General features: G+C 49.0%; 1 protein-coding gene across 3 annotated transcripts in view; it reads left to right on the top strand.

The window, feature by feature from the left end:
* Positions 1–26822, top strand: part of masp1 (MBL associated serine protease 1) — a 537426-nt gene that overhangs the window by 237175 nt on the left and 273429 nt on the right. For all 3 annotated transcript variants that reach the window (XM_072473624.1, XM_072473621.1, XM_072473623.1), the window contains exon 10: positions 6901–6975. In XM_072473624.1, coding sequence (XP_072329725.1) covers positions 6901–6975 — 75 coding nt within the window. The remainder of the gene's footprint in view (positions 1–6900; positions 6976–26822) is intronic.

Here is a 26822-nt window from a genome sequence, read left to right as displayed (position 1 = left end):
GAGGGGGAGAGTGGGATTAGGCTGGGTGGGATATTAAAAGGTGCGGGGAGTGAGGGGAGAGTGGGATTAGACTGGGTGGGATATTAAAGGGTGCGGGGAGTGAGGGGAGAGTGGGATTAGACGGGATGGGATATTAAAGGGTGCGGGGAGTGAGGGGAGAGTGGGATTAGACTTGGTGGGATATTAAAGGGTGTGGGGAGTGAGGGGAGAGAGTGGGATTAGACTGGGTGGGATATTAAAGGGTGCAGGGTGTGAGGGGAGAGTGGAATTAGACTGGGTGGGATATTAAAGTGTGTGGGGAGTGAGGGGAGAGTGGGATTAGACTTGGTGGGATATTAAAGGGTGTGGGGAGTGAGGGGAGAGAGTGGGATTAGACTGGGTGGAATATTAAAGGGTGCAGGGTGTGAGGGGAGAGTGGAATTAGACTGGGTGGGATATTAAAATGTGTGGGGAGTGAGGGGAGAGTGGGATTAGACTGGGTGGGATATTAAAGGGTGTGGGGAGTGAGGGGAGAGTGGGATTAGACTGGGTGGGATATTAAAGGGTGCGGGGAGTGAGAGGAGAGTGGGATTAGACTGGGTGGGATATTAAAGGGTGTGGGGAGTGAGGGGAGAGTGGGATTAGACTTGGTGGGATATTAAAGGGTGTGGGGAGTGAGGGGAGAGAGTGGGATTAGACTGGGTGGGATATTAAAGGGTGCAGGGTGAGAGGGGAGAGTGGAATTAGACTGGGTGGGATATTAAAGTGTGTGGGGAGTGAGGGGAGAGTGGGATTAGACTTGGTGGGATATTAAAGGGTGTGGGGAGTGAGGGGAGAGTGGGATTAGACTGGGTGGGATATTAAAGGGTGCGGGGAGTGAGAGGAGAGTGGGATTAGACTGGGTGGGATATTAAAGGGTGCAGGGTGTGAGGGGAGAGTGGAATTAGACTTGGTGGGATATTAAAGGGTGTGGGGAGTGAGGGGAGAGAGTGGGATTAGACTGGGTGGGATATTAAAGGGTGCAGGGTGTGAGGGGAGAGTGGGATTAGACTTGGTGGGATATTAAAGGCTGTGGGGAGTGAGGGGAGAGTGGGATTAGACTGGGTGGGATATTAAAGGGTGCGGGGAGTGAGAGGAGAGTGGGATTAGACTGGGTGGGATATTAAAGGGTGCGGGGAGTGAGGGGAGAGTGGGATTAGACTGGGTGGGATATTAAAGGGTGCGGGGAGTGAGGGGAGAGTGGGATTAGACTGGGTGGGATATTAAAGGGTGCGGGGAGTGAGGGGGTGAGCGGGATTAGGCTGGGTGGGATATTAAAGGGTGCGGGGAGTGAGGGGGAGAGTGGTATTAGACTGGGTGGGATATTAAAGGGGGTGGGGAGTGAGAGTGGGATTAGACTGGCTGGGATATTAAAGGGTGCCGGGAGTGAGGGGGAGAGTGGGATTAGACTGGGTGGGATATTAAAGGGTGCAGGGAGTGAGAGGAGAGTGGGATTAGACTGGGTGGGATATTAAAGGGTGCGGGGAGTGAGGGGAGAGTGGGATTAGACTGGGTGGGATATTAAAGGGTGCGGGGAGTGAGGGGGTGAGCGGGATTAGGCTGGGTGGGATATTAAAGGGTGCGGGGAGTGAGGGGGAGAGTGGTATTAGACTGGGTGGGATATTAAAGGGGGTGGGGAGTGAGAGTGGGATTAGACTGGCTGGGATATTAAAGGGTGCCGGGAGTGAGGGGGAGAGTGGGATTAGACTGGGTGGGTTATTAAAGGGTGTGGGAGTGAGGGGAGAGTGGGATTAGACTGGGTGGGATATTAAAGGGTGTGGGGAGTGAGTGGGATCAGACTGGGTGGGATATCAAAGGGTGTGGGGAGTGAGGGGGAGAGTGGGATTAGACTTGGTGGGATATTAAAGGGTGCAGGGAGTGAGAGGAGAGTGGGATTAGACTGGGTGGGATATTAAAGGGTGCAGGGAGTGAGAAGAGAGTGGGATTAGACTGGGTGGGATATTAAAGGGTGTGGGGAGTGAGTGGGATTAGACTGGGTGGGATTATAAAGGGTGTGGGGAGTGAGGGAGAGAGTGGGGGTAGACTGGGTGGGATATTAAAGGGTGCGGGGAGTGAGGGGAGAGTGGGATTAGACTGGGTGGGATATAAAAGGGTGAGGGGAGAGTGGGATTAGACTGGGTGGGATATTAAAGGGTGTGAGGGGAGAGTGTGATTAGACTGGGTGGGATATTAAAGGGTGTGGTGAGTGAGGGGAGAGTGGAATTAGACTGGGCGGGATATTAAAGGGTGCGGGGAGTGAGGGGGAGAGTGGGATTAGACTGGGTGGGATATTAAAGGGTGCGGGGAGTGAGGGGAGATTGGGATTAGACTGGGCGGGATATTAAAGGGTGCGGGGAGTGGGGGGGAGAGTGGGATTAGACTGGGTGGGATATTAAAGGGTGTGGGGAGTGAGGGGAGACTGGGATTAGACTGGGTGGGATATTAAAGGGTGCGGGGAGTGACGGGAGAGTGGGATTAGACTGGGTGGGATATTAAAGGGTGCGGGGAGTGAGGGGGAGAGCGGGATTAGACTGGGTGGGATATTAAAAGGTGTGGGGAGTGAGGCCGAGTGTGGGATTAAACTGGGCGGCATATTAAAGGGAGCGGGGAGCGAGGGGAGAGTGGGATTAGACTGGGTGAGATATTAAAGGGTGCGGGTAGTGAGGGGAGAGTGGGATTAGACTGGGCGGGATATTAAAGGGTGTGGGGAGTGAGGGCGAGTGTGGGATTAGACTGTGTGGGATATTAAAGGGTGCGGGGAGTGAGGGGAGAGTGGGATTAGACAGGGTGGGATTTTAAAGGGTGCAGGGAGTGAGGGGGAGAATGGGATTAGGCTGGGTGGGATATTCAAGGGTGCAGGGTGTGAGGGGAGAGTGGGATTAGACTGGGTGGGATATTAAAGTGTGTGCGAGTGAGGGGAGAGTGGGATTAGACTGGGTGGGATATTAAAGGGTGTGGGGAGTGAGGGGAGAGTGGGATTAGACTTGGTGGGATATTAAAGGGTGCGGGGAGTGAGAGGAGAGTGGGATTAGACTGGGTGGGATATTAAAGGGTGCAGGGAGTGAGGGGAGTGGGATTAGACAGGGCGGGATATTAAAGGGTGTGGGGAGTGAGGGGAGAGTGGGATTAGACTGGGTGGGATATTAAAGGGTGTGGGGAGTGAGGGGAGAGTGGGATTAGACTGGGTGGGATATTAAAGGGTGCGGGGAGTGAGGGGAGAGTGGGATTAGACTGGGTGGGATATTAAAGGGTGCGGGGAGTGAGGGGGAGAGCGGGATTAGACTGGGTGGGATATTAAAAGGTGTGGGGAGTGAGGCCGAGTGTGGGATTAAACTGGGCGGCATATTAAAGGGAGCGGGGAGTGAGGGGAGAGTGGGATTAGACTGGGTGAGATATTAAAGGGTGCGGGTAGTGAGGGGAGAGTGGGATTAGACTGGGCGGGATATTAAAGGGTGTGGGGAGTGAGGGCGAGTGTGGGATTAGACTGTGTGGGATATTAAAGGGTGCGGGGAGTGAGGGGAGAGTGGGATTAGACAGGGTGGGATTTTAAAGGGTGCGGGGAGTGAGGGGGAGAATGGGATTAGGCTGGGTGGGATATTCAAGGGTGCAGGGTGTGAGGGGAGAGTGGGATTAGACTGGGTGGGATATTAAAGTGTGTGCGAGTGTGGGGAGAGTGGGATTAGACTGGGTGGGATATTAAAGGGTGTGGGGAGTGAGGGGAGAGTGGGATTAGACTTGGTGGGATATTAAAGGGTGTGGGGAGTGAGGGGAGAGTGGGATTATACTGGGTGGGATATCAAAGGGTGTGGGGAGTGAGGGGGAGAGTGGGATTAGACTTGGTGGGATATTAAAGGGTGCAGGGAGTGAGAGGAGAGTGGGATTAGACTGGGTGGGATATTAAAGGGTGCAGGGAGTGAGAAGAGAGTGGGATTAGACTGGGTGGGATATTAAAGGGTGTGGGGAGTGAGTGGGATTAGACTGGGTGGGATTATAAAGGGTGTGGGGAGTGAGGGAGAGAGTGGGGGTAGACTGGGTGGGATATTAAAGGGTGCGGGGAGTGAGGGGAGAGTGGGATTAGACTGGGTGGGATATAAAAGGGTGAGGGGAGAGTGGGATTAGACTGGGTGGGATATTAAAGGGTGTGAGGGGAGAGTGTGATTAGACTGGGTGGGATATTAAAGGGTGTGGTGAGTGAGGGGAGAGTGGAATTAGACTGGGCGGGATATTAAAGGGTGCGGGGAGTGAGGGGGAGAGTGGGATTAGACTGGGTGGGATATTAAAGGGTGCGGGGAGTGAGGGGAGATTGGGATTAGACTGGGCGGGATATTAAAGGGTGCGGGGAGTGAGGGGAGAGTGGGATTAGACTGGGTGGGATATTAAAGGGTGCGTGGAGTGAGGGGGAGAGCGGGATTAGACTGGGTGGGATATTAAAAGGTGTGGGGAGTGAGGCCGAGTGTGGGATTAAACTGGGCGGCATATTAAAGGGAGCGGGGAGTGAGGGGAGAGTGGGATTAGACTGGGTGAGATATTAAAGGGTGCGGGTAGTGAGGGGAGAGTGGGATTAGACTGGGCGGGATATTAAAGGGTGTGGGGAGTGAGGGCGAGTGTGGGATTAGACTGTGTGGGATATTAAAGGGTGCGGGGAGTGAGGGGAGAGTGGGATTAGACAGGGTGGGATTTTAAAGGGTGCAGGGAGTGAGGGGGAGAATGGGATTAGGCTGGGTGGGATATTCAAGGGTGCAGGGTGTGAGGGGAGAGTGGGATTAGACTGGGTGGGATATTAAAGTGTGTGCGAGTGAGGGGAGAGTGGGATTAGACTGGGTGGGATATTAAAGGGTGTGGGGAGTGAGGGGAGAGTGGGATTAGACTTGGTGGGATATTAAAGGGTGCGGGGAGTGAGAGGAGAGTGGGATTAGACTGGGTGGGAAATTAAAGGGTGCAGGGAGTGAGGGGAGTGGGATTAGACAGGGCGGGATATTAAAGGGTGCGGGGAGTGAGGGTGAGAGTGGGATTAGACTGGGTGGGATATTAAAGGGTGTGGGGAGTGAGGGGAGAGTGGGATTAGACTGGGTGGGATATTAAAGGGTGCGGGGAGTGAGGGGAGAGTGGGATTAGACTGGGTGGGATATTAAAGGGTGCGGGGAGTGAGGGGGAGAGCGGGATTAGACTGGGTGGGATATTAAAAGGTGTGGGGAGTGAGGCCGAGTGTGGGATTAAACTGGGCGGCATATTAAAGGGAGCGGGGAGTGAGGGGAGAGTGGGATTAGACTGGGTGAGATATTAAAGGGTGCGGGTAGTGAGGGGAGAGTGGGATTAGACTGGGCGGGATATTAAAGGGTGTGGGGAGTGAGGGCGAGTGTGGGATTAGACTGTGTGGGATATTAAAGGGTGCGGGGAGTGAGGGGAGAGTGGGATTAGACAGGGTGGGATTTTAAAGGGTGCGGGGAGTGAGGGGGAGAATGGGATTAGGCTGGGTGGGATATTCAAGGGTGCAGGGTGTGAGGGGAGAGTGGGATTAGACTGGGTGGGATATTAAAGTGTGTGCGAGTGTGGGGAGAGTGGGATTAGACTGGGTGGGATATTAAAGGGTGTGGGGAGTGAGGGGAGAGTGGGATTAGACTTGGTGGGATATTAAAGGGTGCGGGGAGTGAGAGGAGAGTGGGATTAGACTGGGTGGGATATTAAAGAGTGCAGGGAGTGAGGGGAGTGGGATTAGACAGGGTGGGATATTAAAGGGTGCGGGGAGTGAGGGAGAGAGTGGGAGTAGACTGGGTGGGATATTAAAGGGTGCGGTGAGTGAGGGGAGAGTGGGATTAGACTGGGTGGGATATAAAAGGGTGAGGGGAGAGTGGGATTAGACTGGGTGGGATATTAAAGGGTGTGAGGGGAGAGTGTGATTAGGCTGGGTGGGATATTAAAGGGTGTGAGGGGAGAGTGTGATTAGACTGGGTGGGATATTAAAGGGTGTGGGGAGTGAGGGGAGAGTGGAATTAGACTGGGAGGGATATTAAAGGGTGCGGTGAGTGAGGGGGAGAGTGGGATTAGACTGGGTGGGATAGTAAAGGGTGAGGGGTGGAGAGGGATTAGACTGGGTGGGATATTAAAGGGTGTGGGGAGTGAGGGGGAGAGTGGGATTTGACTGGGCGGATATTAAAGGGTGTGGGGAGTGAGGGCGAGTGTGGGATTAGACTGGGTGGGATATTAAAGGGTGCGGGGAGTGAGGGGAGTGGGATTAGACAGGGTGGGATTTTAAAGGGTGCGGGGAGTGAGGGGGAGAATGGGATTTGGCTGGGTGGCATATTAAAGGGTGCAGGGTGTGAGGGGAGAGTGGGATTAGACTAGGTGGGATATTAAAGGGTGCGGGGAGTGAGGGGAGAGTGGGATTAGACTGGGTGGGATATTAAAAGGTGCAGGGAGTGAGAGGAGAGTGGGATTAGACTGGGTGGGATATTAAAGGCTGCGGGGAGTGAGGGGAGAGTGGGATTAGACTGGGTGGGTATTAAAGGGTGCGGGGAGTGAGGGGAGAGTGGGATTAGACTGGGTGGGATATTAAAGGGTGAGGGGAGAGTGGGATTAGACTGAGTGGGATATTAAAGGGTGCGGGGAGTGAGGGGAGAGTGGGATTAGACTGGGTGGGATATTAAAGGGTGCGGGGAGTGAGGGGGAGAGTGGGATTAGACTGGGTGGGATATTAAAGGGCGCGGGGAGTGAGGGGAGAGTGGGATTAGACTGGGTGGGATATTAAAGGCTGCATTGATGAATGTGTTTTATAAATTGTGCGTAATTTATGTTTCTGCTCATTCAATGCGGTTTCTGTGTCTGTATTTCTCGTTCTTGCACCACTTTCGACCTCCTTTCTGATAACTGAACCTTCCTTGCCAGCTACATACACCTGTATGGAGAACGGGTTTTGGGTGAATGACGAGCTGGGCACTGACCTCCCCATCTGTCAACCAGGTAAGTCTGAAAGAAGGAAATGCCGACATGACTGTTTTGCTTTTCTGGGATCTCTCTGGTGTTGAACTGGTTTAGGAGCTGGTTTAGCACAGTGGGCTAAACAGCTCGCTTGTAATGCAGAACAAGGCCATGAACGCGGGTTCAATTCCCGCACAAGAGGACAACATTTACCATTGTTCCCCAAGAGGAAAATTATAAAACCTCCTGTGCTTGATTTGCATAGGACGCATTGCTATAAACTATGAATTTCAAGTGCCTACGGTCACCTAAAACCGGGAACCTCAAAACACACTCCTGCATTTTTAGTTTGGCCAAACACTTTATTTGTTCTTATTATGTCTTCCACTTTGGGATCATTCATTTTTGCACTCAACTCTCAGACATCAAAACTCACATCCGGTCTAGTCTCTCTACCTAACCAATTCAGTTGCCCAATTAAACTTTGCAGTTGCTCTTTTTCCATCTTTGAAACCATTGCGTCTTTTTGTGAAACTCGGCCACGACTAGTTGCTTTGGGCTGATGCTTTCCAAATAAGATTGCTGATGTAAAGTTGCCCCTGACTTAGTCTGTCCAATTTCCAGTCCAATATATTTAAATGCACCAGAAGCCTGACGTCCGACCCTGAATTCTTTCCTCAAACCAGAGGCTTCCAGCGTCCCGGGTGGCTTCATCTGCAGAAAGTGCTCCCAACTGGAGCCCCTCACAGACCGCATGGTTCGGTAGGAGCAGCAATTGGATGCACTTAGGAGCATGCAGGTGGCGGAAAGCGTCATAGATCGCAGTTCTCTAAATGTGGTCACACCCAAGGTGCAGGCAGAGAACATAGAACATAGAAAATACAGCACAGAACAGGCCCTTCGGCCCACGATGTTGTGCCGAACCTTTGTCCTAGATTAATCATAGATTATCATTGAATTTACAGTGCAGAAGGAGGCCATTCGGCCCTTTGAGTCTGCACCGGCTCTTGGAAAGAGCACCCTACCCAAACTCATCACCTCCACCCAACACCAAGGGCAATTTTGGACATTAAGGGCAATTTATCATTGGCCAATTCACCTAACCCGCACATCTTTGGACTGTGGGAGGAAACCGGAGCACCCGGAGGAAACCCACGCAGACACGGGGAGGACGCGCAGACTCCGCACAGCCAACGACCCAAGCCGGAATCGAACCCAGGACCATGGAGCTGTGAAGCAATTGCGCTATCCACAATGCTACCGTGCTGCCCTTAAGAACAAATAAATCTACACTATATCATTTTACCATAATCCATGTACCTATCCAATAGCTGCTTGAAGGTCCCTAATGTTTCCGACTCAACTACTTCCACAGGCAGTGCATTCCATGCCCCCACTACTCTCTGGGTAAAGAACCTACCTCTGATATCCCTCCTATATCTTCCACCTTTCACCTTAAATTTATGTCCCCTTGTAATGGTGTGTTCCACCCGGGGAAAAAGTCTCTGACTGTCTACTCTATCTATTCCCCTGATCATCTTATAAACCTCTTTCAAGTCGCCCCTCATCCTTCTCCATTCTAATGAGAAAAGGCCTAGCACCCTCAACCTTTCCTCGTTATACCTACTCTCCATTCCAGGCAACATCCTGGTAAATCTTCTTTGCACCTTTTCCAGAGCTTCCACATCCTTCCTAAAATGAGGCGACCAGAACTGTACACAGTACTCCAAATGTGGCCTTACCAAAGTTTTGTACAGCTGCATCATCACCTCACGGCTCTTAAATTCAATCCCTCTGTTAATGAACGCGAGCACACCATAGGCCTTCTTCACAGCTCTATCCACTTGAGTGGCAACTTTCAAAGATGTATGAACATAGACCCCAAGATCTCTCTGCTCCTCCACATTGCCAAGAACTCTACCGTTAACCCTGTATTCCGCATTCATATTTGTCCTTCCAAAATGGACAACCTCACACTTTTCAGGGTTAAACTCCATCTGCCACTTCTCAGCCCAGCTCTGCATCCTATCTATGTCTCTTTGCAGCCGACAACAGCCCTCCTTACTATCCACAACTCCACCAATCTTTGTATCATCTGCAAATTTACTGACCCACCCTTCAACTCCCTCATCCAAGTCATTAATGAAAATCAAAAACAGCAGAGGACCCAGAACTGATCCCTGCGGTACGCCACTGGTAACTGGGATCCAGGCTGAATATTTGCCATCCACCACCACTCTCTGACTTCTATCGGTTAGCCAGTTTGTTATCCAACTGGCCAAATTTCCCACTATCCCATGCCTCCTTACTTTCTGCATAAGCCTACCATGGGGAACTTTATCAAATGCCTTACTAAAATCCATGTACACTACATCCACTGCTTTACCTTCATCCACATGCTTGGTCACCTCCTCAAAGAATTCAATAAGATTTGTAAGGCAAAACCTACCCCTCACAAATCCGTGCTGACTATCCCTAATCAAGCAGTGTCTTTCCAGATGCTCAGAAATCCTATCCTTCAGTACCCTTTCCATTACTTTGCCTACCACCGAAGTAAGACTAACTGGCCTGTAATTCCCAGGGTTATCCCTAGTTCCTTTTTTGAACAGGGGCACGACATTCGCCACTCTCCAATCCCCTGGTACCACCCCTGTTGACAGTGAGGATGAAAAGATAATTGCCAACGGCTCTGCAATTTCATCTCTTGCTTCCCATAGAATCCTTGGATATATCCCGTCAGGCCCGGGGGACTTGTCTATCCTCAAGTTTTTCAAAATGCACAACACAACTTCCATCCTAACAAGTATTTCCTCGAGCTTACCAATCTGTTTCACACTGTCCTCTCCAACAATATCGCCCCTCTCATTTGTAAATACAGAAGAAAAGTACTCATTCAAGACCTCTCCTACCTCTTCAGACTCAATACACAATCTCCCGCTACTGTCCTTGATCGGACCTACCCTCGCTCTAGTCATTCTCATATTTCTCACATATGTGTAAAAGGCCTTGGGGTTTTCCTTGATCCTACCCGCCAAAGATTGTTCATGCCCTCTCTTAGCTCTCCTAATCCCTTTCTTCAGTTCCCTCCTGGCTATCTTGTATCCCTCCAATGCCCTGTCTGAACCTTGTTTCCTCAGCCTTACATAAGTCACCTTTTTCCTCTTAACAAGACATTCAACCTCTCTTGTCAACCATGGTTCCCTCACTCGACCATCTCTTCCCTGCCTGACAGGGACATACATATCAAGGACACGTAGCACCTGTTCCTTGAACAAGTTCCACATTTCACTTGTGTCTTTCCCTGCCAGCCTATGTTCCCAACTTATGCACTTCAATTCTTGTCTGACAACATCGTATTTACCCTTCCCCCAATTGTAAACCTTGCCCTGTTGCACGTACCTATCCCTCTCCATTACTAAAGTGAAAGTCACAGAATTGTGGTCACTATCTCCAAAATGCTCCCCCACTAACAAATCTATCACTTGCCCTGGTTCATTACCCAGTACTAAATCCAATATTGCCCCTCCTCTGGTCGGACAATCTACATACTGTGTTCGAAAAGCTTCCTGGACACACTGCACAAACACCACCCCATCCAAACTATTTGATCTAAAGAGTTTCCACTCAATATTTGGGAAGTTAAAGTCGCCCATGACTACTACCCTATGACTTCTGCACCTTTCCAAAATCTGTTTCCCAATCTGTTCCTCCACATCTCTGTTACTATTGGGGGGCCTATAGAAAACTCCTAACAAGGTGACTGCTCCTTTCCTATTTCTGACTTCAACCCATACTACCTCAATAGGCTGATACTCCTCGAACTGCCTTTCTGCAGCTGTTATACTATCTCTAATTAATAATGCCACCCCCCCCCCCACCTCTTTTACCACCCTCCCTAATCTTATTGAAACATCTATAACCAGGGACCTCCAACAACCATTTCTGCCCCTCTTCTATCCAAGTTTCCGTGATGGCCACCACATCGTAGTCCCAAGTACCGATCCATGCCTTAAGTTCACCCACCTTATTCCTGATGCTTCTTGCATTGAAGTATACACACTTCAACCCATCTCCGTGCCTGCAAATACTCTCCTTTGTCAGTGTTCCCTTCCCCACTGCCTCATTACATGCTTTGGCGTCCTGAATATCGGCTACCTTAGTTGCTGGACTACTGGGTGACCACCAGAAAGGGCAGGCAGTCAGTGCAGGAATCCCCTGTGGTTGTCCCCCTCTCGAACAGGTATATCCCTTTGGATACTGTCGGGGGGGATAGCCTATCAGGGGAAAACAACAGCAGCCAGAGCAGTGGCACCACGGCTGGCTCTGATGTTCAGAAGGGAGGGTCAAAGCGCAGAAGAGCAATAGTAATAGAGGACTCTATAGTCAGGGGCACAGATAGGCGCTTCTGTGGCCGTGAAAGAGACTCCAGGATGGTATGTTGCCTCCCTGGTGCCAGGGTCCAGGATGTCTCTGAACGGGTAGAGGGCATCCTGAAGGGGGAGGGCAAACAGGCAGAGGTCGTTGTACATATTGGTACTAACGACATAGGCAGGAAGGGGCATGAGGTCCTGCAGCAGGAGTTCAGGGAGCTAGGCAGAAAGTTAAAAGACAGGACCTCTAGGGTTGTAATCTCGGGATTACTCCCTGTGCCACGTGCCAGTGAGGCTAGAAATAGGAAGATAGAGCAGCTAAACACGTGGCTAAACAGCTGGTGTAGGAGGGAGGGTTTCCGTTATCTGGACCACTGGGAGCTCTTCCGGGGCAGGTGTGACCTATACAAGAAGGACGGGTTGCATCTAAACCGGAGAGGCATAAATATCCTGGCTGCGAGGTTTGCTAGTATCACACGGGAGGGTTTAAACTAGTATGGCAGGGGGATGGGCACGGGAGCAATAGGTCAGAAGGTGAGAGCATTGAGGGAGAACTAGGGAATAGGGACAGTGTGGCTCTGAGGCAGAGCAGACGGGGAGAAGTTGTTGAACACAGCGGGTCTGGTGGCCTGAAGTGCATATGTTTTAATGCAAGAAGTATTACGGGTAAGGCAGATGAACTTAGAGCTTGGATTAGTACTTGGAACTATGATGTTGTTGCCATTACAGAGACCTGGTTGAGGGAAGGGCAGGATTGGCAGCTAAATGTTCCAGGATTTAGATATTTCAGGCGGGATAGAGGGGGATGTAAAAGGGGTGGCGGAGTTGCGCTACTGGTGAGGGAGGATATCACAGCTGTACTACGGGAGGACACCTCAGAGGGCAGTGAGGCTATATGGGTAGAGGTCAGGAATAAGAAGGGTGCAGTCACAATGTTGGGGGTTTACTACAGGCCTCCCAACAGCCAGCGGGAGATAGAGGAGCAGATAGGTAGACAGATTTTGGAAAAGAGTAAAAACAACAGGGTTCTGGTGATGGGAGACTTCAACATCCCCAATATTGACTGGGACTGACTTAGTGCCAGGGGCTTAGACGGGGCAGAGTTTGTAAGGAGCATCCAGGAGGGCTTCTTAAAACAATATGTAGACAGTCCAACTAGGGAAGGGGCGGTACTGGACCTGGTATTGGGGAATGAGCCCGGCCAGGTGGTAGAAGTTTCAGCAGGGGAGCATTTCGGGAACAGTGACCACAATTCAGTAAGTTTTAAAGTGCTGGTGGACAAGGATAAGAGTGGTCCTGGGGTGAATATGCTAAATTGGGGGAAGGCTAATTATAACAATATTAGGCGGGAACTGAAGAACCTAGATTGGGGGCGGATGGTTGAGGGCAAATCAACATCTGACATGTGGGAGGCTTTCAAGTGTCAGTTGAAAGGAATTCAGGACCGGCATGTTCCTGTGAGGAAGAAGGATAAAAACGGCAATTTTCGGGAACCTTGGATAACGAGAGATATTGTAGGCCTCGTCAGAAAGAAAAAGGAGGCATTTGTCAGGGCTAAAAGGCTGGGAACAGACGAAGCCTGTGTGGAATATAATGAAAGTAGGAAGGAACTTAAGCAAGGAGTCAGGAGGGCTAGAAGGGGTCACGAAAAGTCATTGGCAAATAGGGTTTTACACGTACATAAAAAGCAAGAGGGTAGCCAGGGAAAGGGTTGGCCCACTGAAGGATAGGCAAGGGAATCTATGTGTGGAGCCAGAGGAAATGGGTGAGGTACTAAATGAATACTTTGCATCAGTATTCACCAAAGAGAAGGAATTGGTAGATGTTGAGTCTGGAGAAGGGTGTGTAGATAGCCTGGGTCACATTGAGATCCAAAAAGACGAGGTGTTGGGCGTCTTAAAAAATATTAAGGTAGATTAGTCCCCAAGGCCTGATGGGATCTACTGCAGAATACTGAAGGAGGCTGGAGAGGAAATTGCTGAGGCCTTGACAGAAATCTTTGGATCCTCACTGTCTTCAGGTGATGTCCCGGAGGACTGGAGAATAGCCAATGTTGTTCCTCTGTTTCAGAAGGGTAGCAAGGATAATCCAGGGAACTACAGGCCGGTGAGCCTTACTTCACTGGTAGGGAAATTACTGGAGAGAATTCTTCAAGACAGGATCTACTCCCATTTGGAAGCAAATGGACGTATTAGTGAGAGGCAGCATGGTTTTGTGAAGGGGAGGTCGTGTCTCACTAACTTGATAGAGTTTTTCGAGGAGGTCACTAAGATGATAGATGCAGGTAGGGCAGTGGATGTTGTCTATATGGACTTCAGAAAGGCCTTTGACAAGGTCCCTCATGGTAGACTAGTACAAAAGGTGAAGTCACACGGGATCAGGGGTGAGCTGGCAAGGTGGATACAGAACTGGCTAGGTCATAGAAGGCAGAGAGTAGCAATGGAAGGATGCTTTTCTAATTGGAGGGCTGTGATCAGTGGTGTTCCGCAGGGAGCAGTGCTGGAACCTTTGCTGTTTGTAGTATATATAAATGATTTGGAGGAAAATGTAACTGGTCTGATTAGTAAGTTTGCAGACGACACAAAGGTTGGTGGAATTGCGGATAGCGATGAGGACTGTCTGAGGATACAGCAGGATTTAGATTGTCTGGAGACTTGGGCGGAGAGATGGCAGATGGAGTTTAATCTGGACAAATGTGAGGTAATGCATTTTGGAAAGTCTAATGCAGGTAGGGAATCTACAGTGAATGGTAGAACCCTTCAGAGTATTGAAAGTCAGAGAGATCTAGGAGTACAGGTCCACAGGTCACTGAAAGAGGCAACACAGGTGGAGAAGGTAGTCAAGAAGGCATACGGCATGCTTGCCTTCATTGGCCGGGGCATTGAGTATAATAATTGGCAAGTCATGTTGCAGCTGTATAGAACCTTAGTTAGGCCTCACTTGGAGTATAGTGTTCAATTCTGGTCGCCACACTACCAGAAGGATGTGGAGGCTTTAGAGAGGGTGCAGAAGAGATTTACCAGAATGTTGCCTGGTATGGAGGGCATTAGCTATGAGGAGCGGTTGAATAAACTCGGTTTGTTCTCACAGGAACGAAGGAGGTTAAGGGGAGACCTGATAGAGGTCTACAAAATTATGAGGGGCATAGACAGAGTGGATAGTCAGAGGCTTTTCCCCGGGGTAGAGGGGTCAATTACTAGGGGGCATAGGTTTAAGGTGAGAGGGGCAAGGTTTAGAGTAGATGTACGAGGCAAGTTTTTTACGCAGAGGGTAGTGGGTGCCTGGAACTCGCTACCGGAGGAGGTGGTGGAAGCAGGGACAATAGTGACATTTAAGGGGCATCTTGACAAATACATGAATAGGATGGGAATAGAAGGATACGGACCCAGGAAGTGTAGAAGATTGTAGTTTAGTCGGGCAGCATGGTCGGCACGGGCTTGGAGGGCCGAAGGGCCTGTTCCTGTGCTGTACATTTCTTTGTTCTTTGTTCTATTACAAAAGCTTCAAAATCACTAGTCCCACCCCACAAAAATTATTTGACATGCAGCATAAGATGCCAGAAAGCTTCCCTTTATTGTCCCAGTAAAACATTACCGGATCTACTTTCAACTGGTAACAGCCTAACTTTAACAAAACTGACCTTACGGGAAAAAAACAGACTCTAGATGCAACATTTAAGCCACATACACATTTGTTCAACTTCCAGAGTACCCCTTCTGTGTTAGCTGCTTCTTTAGGAGGACGGAGAAAAATGTCTCTCTGGAGCTGATGCCCCTGCAAGAAGGCAGCTTTCATATCTATAGATTTGCATCCCCATGCCTTTGTGGCTAAAAGATCTTTAAAATTAACCTTTCCTGCTGTAGGTGAATCTACCCTTAAATCCTGATTCTTCTAAGTTTTCTTCAAATCCCCTTGCCACAAGCCTGGCCTTTGCCTTATAAGTTCCATCCGGAAGAACCTTTTCCGTGCAAATCCATCTGTGGGACAGAGCTCTTTGTCCCCTATCCGGTACTTCCATGTATACCCCAAATTCACTCCAACTATGCAATTCTTGCTGTTTCACATCTTTGATAACTTTTCATATAATTTATTTGAAGCTACCAAAATCTCACGTGCATGTGGGCTTCTACTCCTATTAGTATTCGTAGTCTTACTCATGTTCCGAGATCTTGACAAACTACGTCCCCTGTCCCGCCTGGTATCTCGTTCTGTACTGCTACTGCTTGATCTTTCCTATCTGCTGTGGGATGTCCTTTCAAAATTCTCGATCTTTTCCTGCGGACCTGTTCACTAACCGATGTACTATCTGAACTGGCACTGCGTTTCTGTGCCCTCCATTTTTGAACTTTGTTTTCCCAATCCATTGTCTTGACTCCTTCCCCTGAATGCTGTATATTCAACCAATGTTTATACTTTCCAGTGGCCTTCCCTACTCTAATAACAGTTGCATCCTTCCATTGACTAGACCCTTCAGGCAAGTATGTCACTTTTGTACCAACTTTTGGTAGTTGTCCTTTCGGAAAAATGGCCTTATCCCAGATCTTAAGGTCCATGGCCACAATGTGGTTAAAATCCCTGGCAAAAGGTAGGGTTGCTATCGGTCGTGCTGGTGTCCTTCTGTACTTTCTACAAACTTCACAGCGGTCACTAACCTGTTCTATCAGTTTGGTATAGTCTTCATCCCTTACCCCTGCATCCTTTAATAAATTTTTCAGCCTCCGAGGAGACGGATGTGCAAACTGCCTATGCAGTTTTAATGCAACAGGCTTTTTATCAGCTAAAGTCCCATTTTCAACTGCCATTAACACATCCTTAACCACTCTACTTGAAATATTATTTGTCAGTAATGGAATACAATAGTGTCCCGACTGTGTAAATTGTAAGTCCACCGTCTTTCCAAAAACTGTTGCCTTATCCTGTTCCACATCCAGTTTCATGTGTGCTTTCTTCATCGACGGTCTGCTCAGAAGCAAAGGTATCTCACTTGATACAACATCCGTGCTAATGAAATGATTCACTCCGGCAATATTGCAAGGGATCACCACTCTTTTCAGCGACTTCCCCAAACCTGAAACTTGTGGATCTTTCAAATTCCTTAACCTTGTTACGACTTTCAGCATTCAAGGAGTCAGGTAACATTTTAACCAGTCAATTCCACACACAGTAGATGTGCAGCCACTGTCCAAGACAGCACAATTGAATGATTCTGCAACCAACACCCTCATTTCCGGCGTAAAACCGCTTGTTAATAGGACAATGTCTTCTCTCTGAACACTATCTTTTTCCTCTTCTGACTCTTCCGTGTCATGTGTCGCTTCAAACACTCTATCATAACGTTTTGGACAGTTGAAGACATAATGGTATTGAGAGTCACATCGAAAACATCGATTTATCATGCCCCATGCATTTCTGGGTTTCATCTTCCTATTGTAGGTTCTAACTGGGTTTCTGTCTTTATAATTTCCTTGTCTCGATCTACTTCTATAGTCTTGGGCCCTGTTCGTAGCCATACGATTTCGCCATTCTGTTAGTAGTGTACCTTCCATATTCTGCCTTATTGCAGGCTGACCTATTTGGGTCATCAGAGCCATCGGAATCGAATGTTTCCCCAGAAACTTCTTTAAAGCTTTTGTCATCTGAACGAATAAGGTATCCTCATCCGTAAACTGAACTCCTGTCAAAACCAGGAGCCTATCCATGTTGCTCACTCTAGCACAGTCAAGTAGTTTAAAGGCCAACACAGACTGTGGAAATTCCAGGTTGTGTTTCTGCAGCCTTTTATATAGTCTGCCAAATTCCATTATATAGTCTTCCATGGAGAATTCCTCTATTTTCCGGAACTTATCCAATTCCGACCATGCTTCATACGCACTTAACAAGTCAGCTTTCTTGTAAATATTATCCTTGCAATTCACTCCCAGTGAGTTTTCCCAGTGAGCCAGAGAAGACACAGCCAGAGTGAGACAGCAAAGAGTGAGTTTGGGAATTTGAATCTAGGTGGGAATTCAAAACTGGGTGGGGAGGAGGTGCTTTTTATCTCTGGTAAGTGACTGGTAAGTAGTTTTTCTGTTTTCTTTTTCTTTTTATTGGTATATTTATTTATTTATTCTTTGTTGTTTTTGGAAATTGTAGTTGTAGAAGTTAACCGAAGGTTTAAGACATGGCAGGAGATCTCAGACCCGTGTTATGCTCCTCGTGTGCGATGTGGGAGCTCAGGAACATGTCCACTGTCCCTGGCTCCTTCACGTGCAAGAAGTGTGTCCAGTTGCAGCTCCTGTTAGACCACTTGACGGCTCTGGAGCTGCGGATGGACTCACTTTGGAGCGTCCGCGATGCTGAGGACGTCGTGGATAGCACGTTTAGCGAGTTGGTCACAACGCAGGTGAAAGGTACTGAGGGAGATAAAAAATGGGTGACCAAAAGACAGAGCAAGAGTAGGAAGGCAGTACAGGTGTCCCCTGCGGTCAGCTCCCTGCAAAACAGATGTACCGCTTTGGATACTGTTGAGGGAGATGGCTCACCAGGGGAAGGCAGCAGCAGCCAGGTTCATGGCACCGTGGCTGGCTCTGCTGCGCAGCTGGGCAGGAAGAAGAATGGCAGTGCTATAGTGATAGGGGACTCAATCGTAAGTGGAATAGACACTCGGTTCTGCGGACGCAATCGAGACTCCAGGATGGTATGTTGCCTCCCTGGTGCAAGGGTCAAGGATGTCTCGGAGCAGCTGCAGGACATTCTGGGGTGGGGGGTGGGGGGGGGGGGGGTGAACAGCCAGCTGTCGTGGTGCACATAGGCACCAATGATATAGGTAAAACACGGGACAAGGTCCTACAAGCTGAATTTAGGGAGTTAGGAGTTAAACTAAATGTAGGACCTCAAAGGTAGTAATCTCAGGATTGCTACCAGTGCCACAAGCTAGTCAGAGTAGGAATGTCAGGATAGAGAGGATGAATGCGTGGCCCGCGAGATGGTGCAAGAGGGAGGGATTCAAATTCCTGGGGCATTGGAACCGGTTCTGGGGAGGTGGGACCAGTACAAACTGGACGGTTTGCACCTGGGCAGTACTGGAAACGATGTCCTGGGGGGGGTGTTTGCTTGAGCTGTTGGGGAGAGTTTAAACTAATGTGGGGGATGGGAACCGATGCAGGAAGTTGGAAGGTAGGGACAGAAACAAAAGGCAGTAAGGGGGAACGTGTAAGGCAGAGAAGCCATAGTCAAAAATCAAAAAGGGCGAAAGTACAAGGTACAGTGACTGAGGGGAGCTCAGTGAATAGGACCAGGAATACTAAAAGGAATAAAACGGGAAGTAAAAACATTAATGGTAAGCAACGCGGCAGGTTGTTACATGAAGATATGGGTTCAACGACAAGGAAAATTAGGAGAAACGTTAAGAGGAAATATAACTTAGGAGAGGTTACTGATCGAGGTGTTAAGATTCAGAACAGAGGTAATAAAGCCAACATAAGTGTACTTTACCTCAATGCTCGTAGTATTCGGAATAAGGTAAATGAGTTAATGGCGCAAATCATCGTGAATGACTATGATTTAGTGGCCATTATTGAAACATGGTTAAAGGATGGTCACGACTGGGAGTTAAATATCAAACTTTTCGGAAGGACAGAGTGGATGGTAAGGAAGGTGGTGTAGCTCTGTTATTTAAGGATGACATCCGGGCAACAGTAAGGGATGACATTGGTGCTATGGAGGATAAGGTTGAATCCATTTGGGTGGAAATCAGGAATAGTAAGGCTAAAAAGTCACTGATAGGAGTAGTCTATAGGCCACCAAATAGTAACATTAAGTTGGGGCAGGCAATAAACAAAGAAATAACTGATGCACATAGAAATGGTACAGCAGTTATCATGGGGGATTTTAATCTACATGTCGATTGGTTTAACCAGGTCGGTCAAGGCAGTCCTGAGGAGGAGTTTATAGAATGTATCCGCAATAGTTTCCTAGAACAGTATGTAATGGAACCTACGAGGGAACAAGCAGTCCTAGATCTGGTCCTGTGTAATGAGACAGGATTGATTCAGGATCTCATAGTTAGGGATCCTCTCGGAAGGAGCGATCACAATATGGTGGAATTTAAAATACAGATGGAGGGTGAGAAGGTAAAATCAAACACTAGTGTTTTGTGCTTAAACAAAGGAAATTACAATGAGATGAGAGAAGAACTAGCTAAGGTAGACTGGGAGCAAAGACTTTATGGTGAAACAGTTGAGGAACAGTGGAGAACCTTCCAAGCGATTTTTCACAGTGCTCAGCAAAGGTTTATACCAACAAAAAGTAAGGACGGTAGAAAGAGGGAAAATCAACCATGGATATCTGAGGAAATAAGGGAGAGTATCAAATTGAAGGAAAAAGCATACAAAGTGGCAAAGATCAGTGGGAGACTAGAGGACTGGGAAATATTTAGGGAGCAACAGAAAGCTACTAAAAAAGCTATAAAGAAGAGCAAGATAGATTATGAGAGTAAACTTGCTCAGAATATAAAAACAGATAGTAAAAGTTTCTACAAATACATAAAACAAAAAAGAGTGGCTGAGGTAAATATTGGTCCTTTAGAGGATGAGAAGGGAGATTTAATAATGGGAGATGAGGAAATGGCTGAGGAACTGAACAGGTTTTTTGGGTCGGTCTTCACAGTGGAAGACACAAATAACATGCCAGTGACTGAGGGAAATGAGGCTATGACAGCTGAGGACCTTGAGAGGATTGATATCACCAAGGAGGTAGCGATGGGCAAGCTAATGGGGCTAAAGGTAGACAAGTCTCCTGGTCCTGATGGAATGCATCCCAGAGTGCTAAAAGAGATGGCTAGGGAAATTGCAAATGCACGAGTGATAATTTACCAAAATTCACTAGACTCTGGGGTGGTCCCGGCGGATTGGAAATTAGCAAACGGTACACCACTGTTTAAAAAAGGAGGTAGGCAGAAAGCGGGTAATTAAAGGCCAGTGAGCTTAACTTCGGTAGTAGGGAATATGCTGGAAACTATCATCAAGGAAGAAATAGCGAGGCATCTGGGTGGAAATTGTCCCATTGGGCAGACGCAGCATGGGTTCATAAAGGGCAGGTTGTGCCTAACTAATTGAGTGGAATTTTTTAAGGACATTACCAGTGCGGTAGATAACGGGGAGCCAATGGATGTGATATATCTGGATTTCCAGAAAGCCTTTGACAAGGTGCCACACAAAAGGTTGCTGCATAAGATAAAGATGCATGGCATTAAGGGGAAAGTAGTAGCATGGATAGAGAATTGGTTAATTAATAGAAAGCAAAGAGTGGGGATTAATGGGTGTTTCTCTGGTTGGCAATCAGTGGCTAGTGGTGTCCCTCAGGGATCAGTGTTGGGCCCACAATTGTTCACAATTTACATAGATGATTTGGAGTTGGGGACCAAGGGCAATGTGTACAAGTTTGCAGACGACACTAAGATGAGTGGGAAAGCAAAAAGTGCAGAGGATACTGGAAGTCTGCAGAGGGATTTGGGTAGGCTGAGTGAATGGGCTAGCGTCTGGCAGATGGAATACAATGTTGACAAATGTGAGGTTATCCATTTTGGTAGGAATAACAGCAAAAGGGATTATTATTTAAATGATAAAATATTAAAACATGCTGCTGTGCAGAGAGACCTGGGTGTGCTAGTGCATGAGTCGCAAAAAGTTGGTGTTCAGGTGCAACAGGTGATTAAGAAGGCAAATGGAATTTTGTCCTTCATTGCAAGAGGGATGGAGTTTGAGACTAGGGAGGTTATGCTGCAATTGTATAAGGTGTTAGTGAGGCCACACCTGGAGTATTGTGTTCAGTATTGGTCTCCTTACTTGAGAAAGGATGTACTGGCACTGGAGGGTGTGCAGAGGAGATTCACTAGGTTAATGCCGGAGCTGAAGGGGTTGGATTACGAGGAGAGGTTTAGTAGACTGGGACTGTACTTGTTGGAATTTAGAAGGATGAGGGGGGTTCTTATAGAAACATATAAAATTATGAAGGGAATAGATAGGATAGATGCGGGCAGGTTGTTTCCACTGGCGGGTGAAAGCAGAACTAGGGGGCACAGCCTCAAAATAAGGGGAAGTAAATTTAGGACTGAGTTTAGGAGGAACTTCTTCACCCAAAGGGTTGTGAATCTATGGAATTCCTTGCCCAGTGAAGCAGTAGAGGCTCCTTCATTAAATGTTTTTATGATAAAGATAGATAGTTTTTTGAAGAATAAAGGGATTAAGGGTTATGGTGTTCGGGCCGGAAAGTGGAGCTGAGTCCACAAAAGATCAGCCATGATCTCATTGAATGGTGGAGCAGGCTCGAGGGGCCAGATGGCCTACTCCTGCTCCTAGTTCTTATGTTCTTATATAATGTAATAGAGTCTCCAAACCTTCTTCTGAGTCTACCTCTTCCAGTTCCAGCTCAGAAAGCACTTTGTTTCGGATTTTACTGCCATATGGTAGAGAAAGAGCCAATGCCATACCTTGTTTTCTTAGTCCGCATAACTACTGCACTTCGCCATTGGTCGTACGATTCCCTTTCAGAAAATAAGGGAGGATAGTCATATCCAGCCACCTTTATCCTGGGTTCAACCATATATCTTTTTTTTTCTTTCTCACTCACTCCTTGGTTTAATCAGGAAAAGTTGTATCTTTCAAACCTTCACATTTGCGCAGCAACCATCCTCTGCTCCCATTGTTAGACGTTTTAGTTACTGTTGTATGAAGAGTCACCAAACACCATTTATTTCACTTCCACAGCCTCAGCACAAAACGCCAAAAACACACCACCTGACAGAGGCCACTTGAAGTCCCTTTACATATCAGTGTCAATCATTGGATACTTAACATAAATGAGACAACTAATTGCAATGTCTCTTAATGCATTACTTAACAGGCAGTACTCCCTCAGTACTGACCCTCTGACAGTGTAGCACTCCCTCAGTAATGACCCTCTGACAGTGCAGCACTCCCTCAGTACTGACCCTCTGACAGTGCTGCACTCCCTCAGTATTGACCCTCTGACAGTGCAGCACTCCCTCAGTACTGACCCTCTGACAGTGCTGCACTCCCTCAGTATTGACCCTCTGACAGTGCAGCACTCCCTCAGTACTGACCCTCTGACAGTGCAGCACTCCCTCAGTACTGACCCTCTGACAGTGCAGCACTCCCTCAGTACTGACCTTCTGACAGTGCACCACTCCCTCAGTACTGACCCTCTGACAGTGCGGCACTCCCTCAGTACTGACCCTCTGACAGTGCGGCACTCCCTCAGTACTGACCCTCTGACAGTGCAGCACTCCCTCAGTACTGACCCTCTAACAGTGCGGCACTCACTCAGTACTGACGTTCTGACAGTGCGGCACTCCCTCAGTACTGACCCTCTGACAGTGCGGCACTCCCTCAGTACTGATCCTCTGACAGTGCGGCACTCCTTCAGTACTGACCCTCTGACAGTGCGGCACTCACTCAGTACTGACCTTCTGACAGTGCGGCACTCCCTCAGTACTGACCCTCTGACAGTGCAGCACTCCCTCAGTACTGACCCTCTAACAGTGCGGCACTCACTCAGTACTGACCTTCTGACAGTGCGGCACTCCCTCAGTACTGACCCTCTGACAGTGCAGCACTCCCTCAGTACTGATCCTCTGACAGTGCGGCACTCCTTCAGTACTGACCCTCTGACAGTGCACCACTCCCTCAGTACTGACCCTCTGACAGTGCGGCACTCCCTCAGTACTGATCCTCTGACAGTGCGGCACTCCCTCAGTACTGACCCTCTGACAGTGCAGCACTCCCTCAGTACTGACCCTCTGACAGTGCGGCACTCCCTCAGTACTGACCCTCTGACCGTGCAGTGCTCCCTCAGTACTGACCCTCCGACAGTGCAGCTCTCCCTCAGTACTGACCCTCTGACAGTGCGGCACTCCCTCAGTACTGACCCTCCGACCGTGCAGCACTCCCTCAGTACTGACCCTCTGACAGTGAATGAAATTTGGCTGCCGCTGGGCTGGGTCAGCATTTCTTGACCATCCCTACTTGCTCTTAAACTGAGTGTCTCACTCGGTCATTTGATAGGGAGACACTAAAGAGACAACCACATTGCTGTGGGTCTGGAGTCACATGTAGGCCAGACCGGGTTAGGACGGCAGATTTCCTTTCTGAAGGACATTAGTGAACCAGGTGGGTTTTTGTGACAATCGACAATGTTTCATGATCACCATTAGACTTTTCATTCCAGATTTAAGAAATGGCATTTTAGTTGAACCAGCTGGCGTGGGATTTGTACCCAGGACTCCAGTGCTCTTTTGAGGGTTACTGGATTACTGTTATGGTCACTCCCCCATCAGCAGACATGTTCAGGAATCAGGGAATCTGGGTTTTATAAATTGAGGCATTGAGGTCGAGGCAATAACAAGTCAACTTTAATAATAAAGAACGGGTTTATGTGCAACAGAAAGGGAAATTTATCGCCAGACATCGAGCCCAGTTCAGGTCCTCACTCTCCATCTTGCAAGATCTCTCTGATCAGGACCCTACACCCAGGGCCGTGATTGTTTCCCCATTGGTCAGGGCACGAGCCAGTCACCTGGACCATGAGGGGTCGCCCCACCTCAATCCCTCAATAACATATTTACAAATAAGCTGTTTACAGTAACTATAAACAATATAAGGACTAACAAAACAAAGAACAAAGAAATGTACAGCACAGGAACAGGCCCTTCGGCCCTCCAAGCCTGTGCCGACCATGCTGCCCGACTAAACTACAATCTTCTACACTTCCTGGGTCCGTATCCTTCTATTCCCATCCTATTCATGTATTTGTCAAGATGCCCCCTGTGGAAAACCTGGGAAATCAATCACAATGTCAACCTGTCACGCGATTATCTGGATCTCGTACATAACCTTCATTCCCCAACCGGCTCCACCAACCCGAATGTATCGAAATCTTCCTCCTTCGCAGAATGTTCCTGAGAGTCAACCAATCCTGCGGACTTATTCCCTTCGCTAACCCCTTCCTGGGTCATCGACGGGACCTCCTCAAGTTCCCTGGATTTCCTTGGTTCTGGCTGCACCTGCTGGCTCCAACTGTTCCCAGGTTGGGTTGTGCTCTCCTGGCTTCTTATGTGGTCAACACACGTCCGCAAGGCCCTGCCGTTCAAACGCTCCAGATATCAGACCGGGCTGGAATTGGATACAATTCTGCCTGGTAGCCATTGTGAGCCTGAGATCAAGTTTCTGACGAGGACCAGATTGCCCATTTGAAATGACCCGACCCCTTTTTGTGAAATGTGCCGTTTCCTCTGGGAGGCCGGTTGTGCCTCTACCCTCCCCGCCAAATTTGGGAAAACCAAGTCCAATCAGATCCGGAGACAATGGCCCGGGAGTAATTCTGCCGATGTGGTGCCCATGATGACACGGAGGGGGTTGGCCAACATGAGAAGTAGTGGTCGACTGGACTGCATCTGTATAGCTGCCGGGAATGCTGGCATAGCTCTCTCTGCGAACCCGACTGAGGCAGGGTGTTAGGGGCTTTGGTGAATGCTGTCCGATCAGACAAAGTTCTGGAAGCCCTCTCTCCTGAAAGGAATGTCGTTGTCCAACAATATTACTTTGGGGAGGCAGAGCATAGGAAACAGCCGTGGCAGCTTATCTACTGTGGCCCCCAAGCTCGTCGTTCCCATCTCTTGAACATCCAGCCACTTTGAATGGGCGTCGAGCAAAATGTGAAACCAGGAAGGGACCAGCAGAGGCGACATGTCCCCTCGATCGTGAGCACGCTGCTCACCCCCGTCCAGCACAGTCCACATGTCCCCTCGATCGTGAGCACGCTGCTCACCCCCGTCCAGCACAGTCCACATGTCCCCTCGATCGTGAGCACGCTGCTCACCCCCGTCCAGCACAGTCCACATGTCCCCTCGATCGTGAGCACGCTGCTCACCCCCGTCCAGCACAGTTCACATGTCCCCTCGACTGTACAGTGAAACATCGCAGGAAGTGCCCCATCCCATAGGGTGAAGCATCGCAGAAAGTGCCCCATCCCATAGGGTGAAGCATCGCAGGAAGTGCCCCATCCATAGGGTGAAGCATCACAGGAACTGATCCATCCATAGATAAAGGATCACAGGAACTGTCCCATCCATAGGGTGAAGCATCGCAGGAACTGTCCCATCCCATAGGGTGAAGCATCGCAGGAACTGTCCCATCCCATAGGGTGAAGCATCGCAGGAATTCCCCCATCCCATAGGGTGAAGCATCGCAGGAACTGCCCCATCCCATAGGGTGAAGCATCACAGGAACTGTCCCATCCATAAGGTGAAGCATCACAGGAACTGATCCATCCATAGGGTAAAGCATCACAGGAACTGTCCCATCCACAGGGTGAAGCATCGCAGGAACTGTCCCATCCATTGGGTGAAGCATTGCAGGAACTGTCCCATCCCATAGGGTGAAGCATCGCAGGAACTGCCCCATCCCATAGGGTGAAGCATCACTGGAACTGCCCCATCCATAGGGTGAAGCATTGCAGGAACTGCCCCATCCCATAGGGTGAAGCATCGCAGGAACTGCCCCATCCCAAAGGGTGAAGCATTGCAGGAATTCCCCCATCCCATAGGGTGAACCATCGCAGAAACTGTCCCATCCCATAGGGTGAAGCATCACAGGAAACTGATCAATCCATAGGGTGAAGCATCGCATGAACTGTCCCATCCATAGGGTGAAGCATCACAGGAACTGATCCATCCATAGGGTGAAGCATCACCGGAACTGTCCCATCCATAGGGTGAAGCATCACAGGAACTGACCCATCCAAAGGGTGAAGCATCGCAGGAACTGTCCCATCCATAGGGTGAAGCATCACAGGAACTGATCCATCCATAGGGTGAAGCATCACCGGAACTGTCCCATCCATAGGGTGAAGCATCACAGGAACTGTCCCATCCATAGGGTGAAGCATCACAGGAACTGACGCACCCAAAGGGTGAAGCATTGCAGGAACTGTCCCATCCCATAGGGTGAAGCATCGCAGGAATTCCCCCATCCCATAGTTTGAAGCATCGCAGGAATTCCCCCATCCCATAGGGTGAAGCATCGCAGGAATTCCCCCATCCCATAGGGTGAAGCATCGCAGGAACTGCCCCATCCCATAGGGTGAAGCGTCACAGGAACTGTCCCATCCAAAGGGTGAAACATCGCAGGAACTGTCCCATCCATAGGGAGAAGCATCACAGGAACTGTCCCATCCATAGGGTGAAGCATCGTAGGAACTGATCCATCCATAGGGTGAAGCATCACAGGAACGGTCCCATCCAAATGGTGAAGCATCGCAGGAACTGTCCCATCCCATAGGGTGAAGCATCGCAGGAACTGATCCATCCATAGGGTGAAGCATCGCAGGAACTGTCCCAGGAACTGCCCCATCCCATAGGGTGAAGCATTGCAGGAACTGCCCTGTCACATAGGGTGAAGCATCGCAGGAATTGCCCCGTCCCATAGGGTGAAGCATTGCAGGAACTGCCCCATCCCATAGGGT

This window comes from Scyliorhinus torazame, chromosome 14 (genome assembly GCF_047496885.1).
Source record: "Scyliorhinus torazame isolate Kashiwa2021f chromosome 14, sScyTor2.1, whole genome shotgun sequence".
Lineage (NCBI taxonomy): Eukaryota > Metazoa > Chordata > Chondrichthyes > Carcharhiniformes > Scyliorhinidae > Scyliorhinus > Scyliorhinus torazame.
This window is presented reverse-complemented; position numbering and strand designations above follow the sequence as displayed.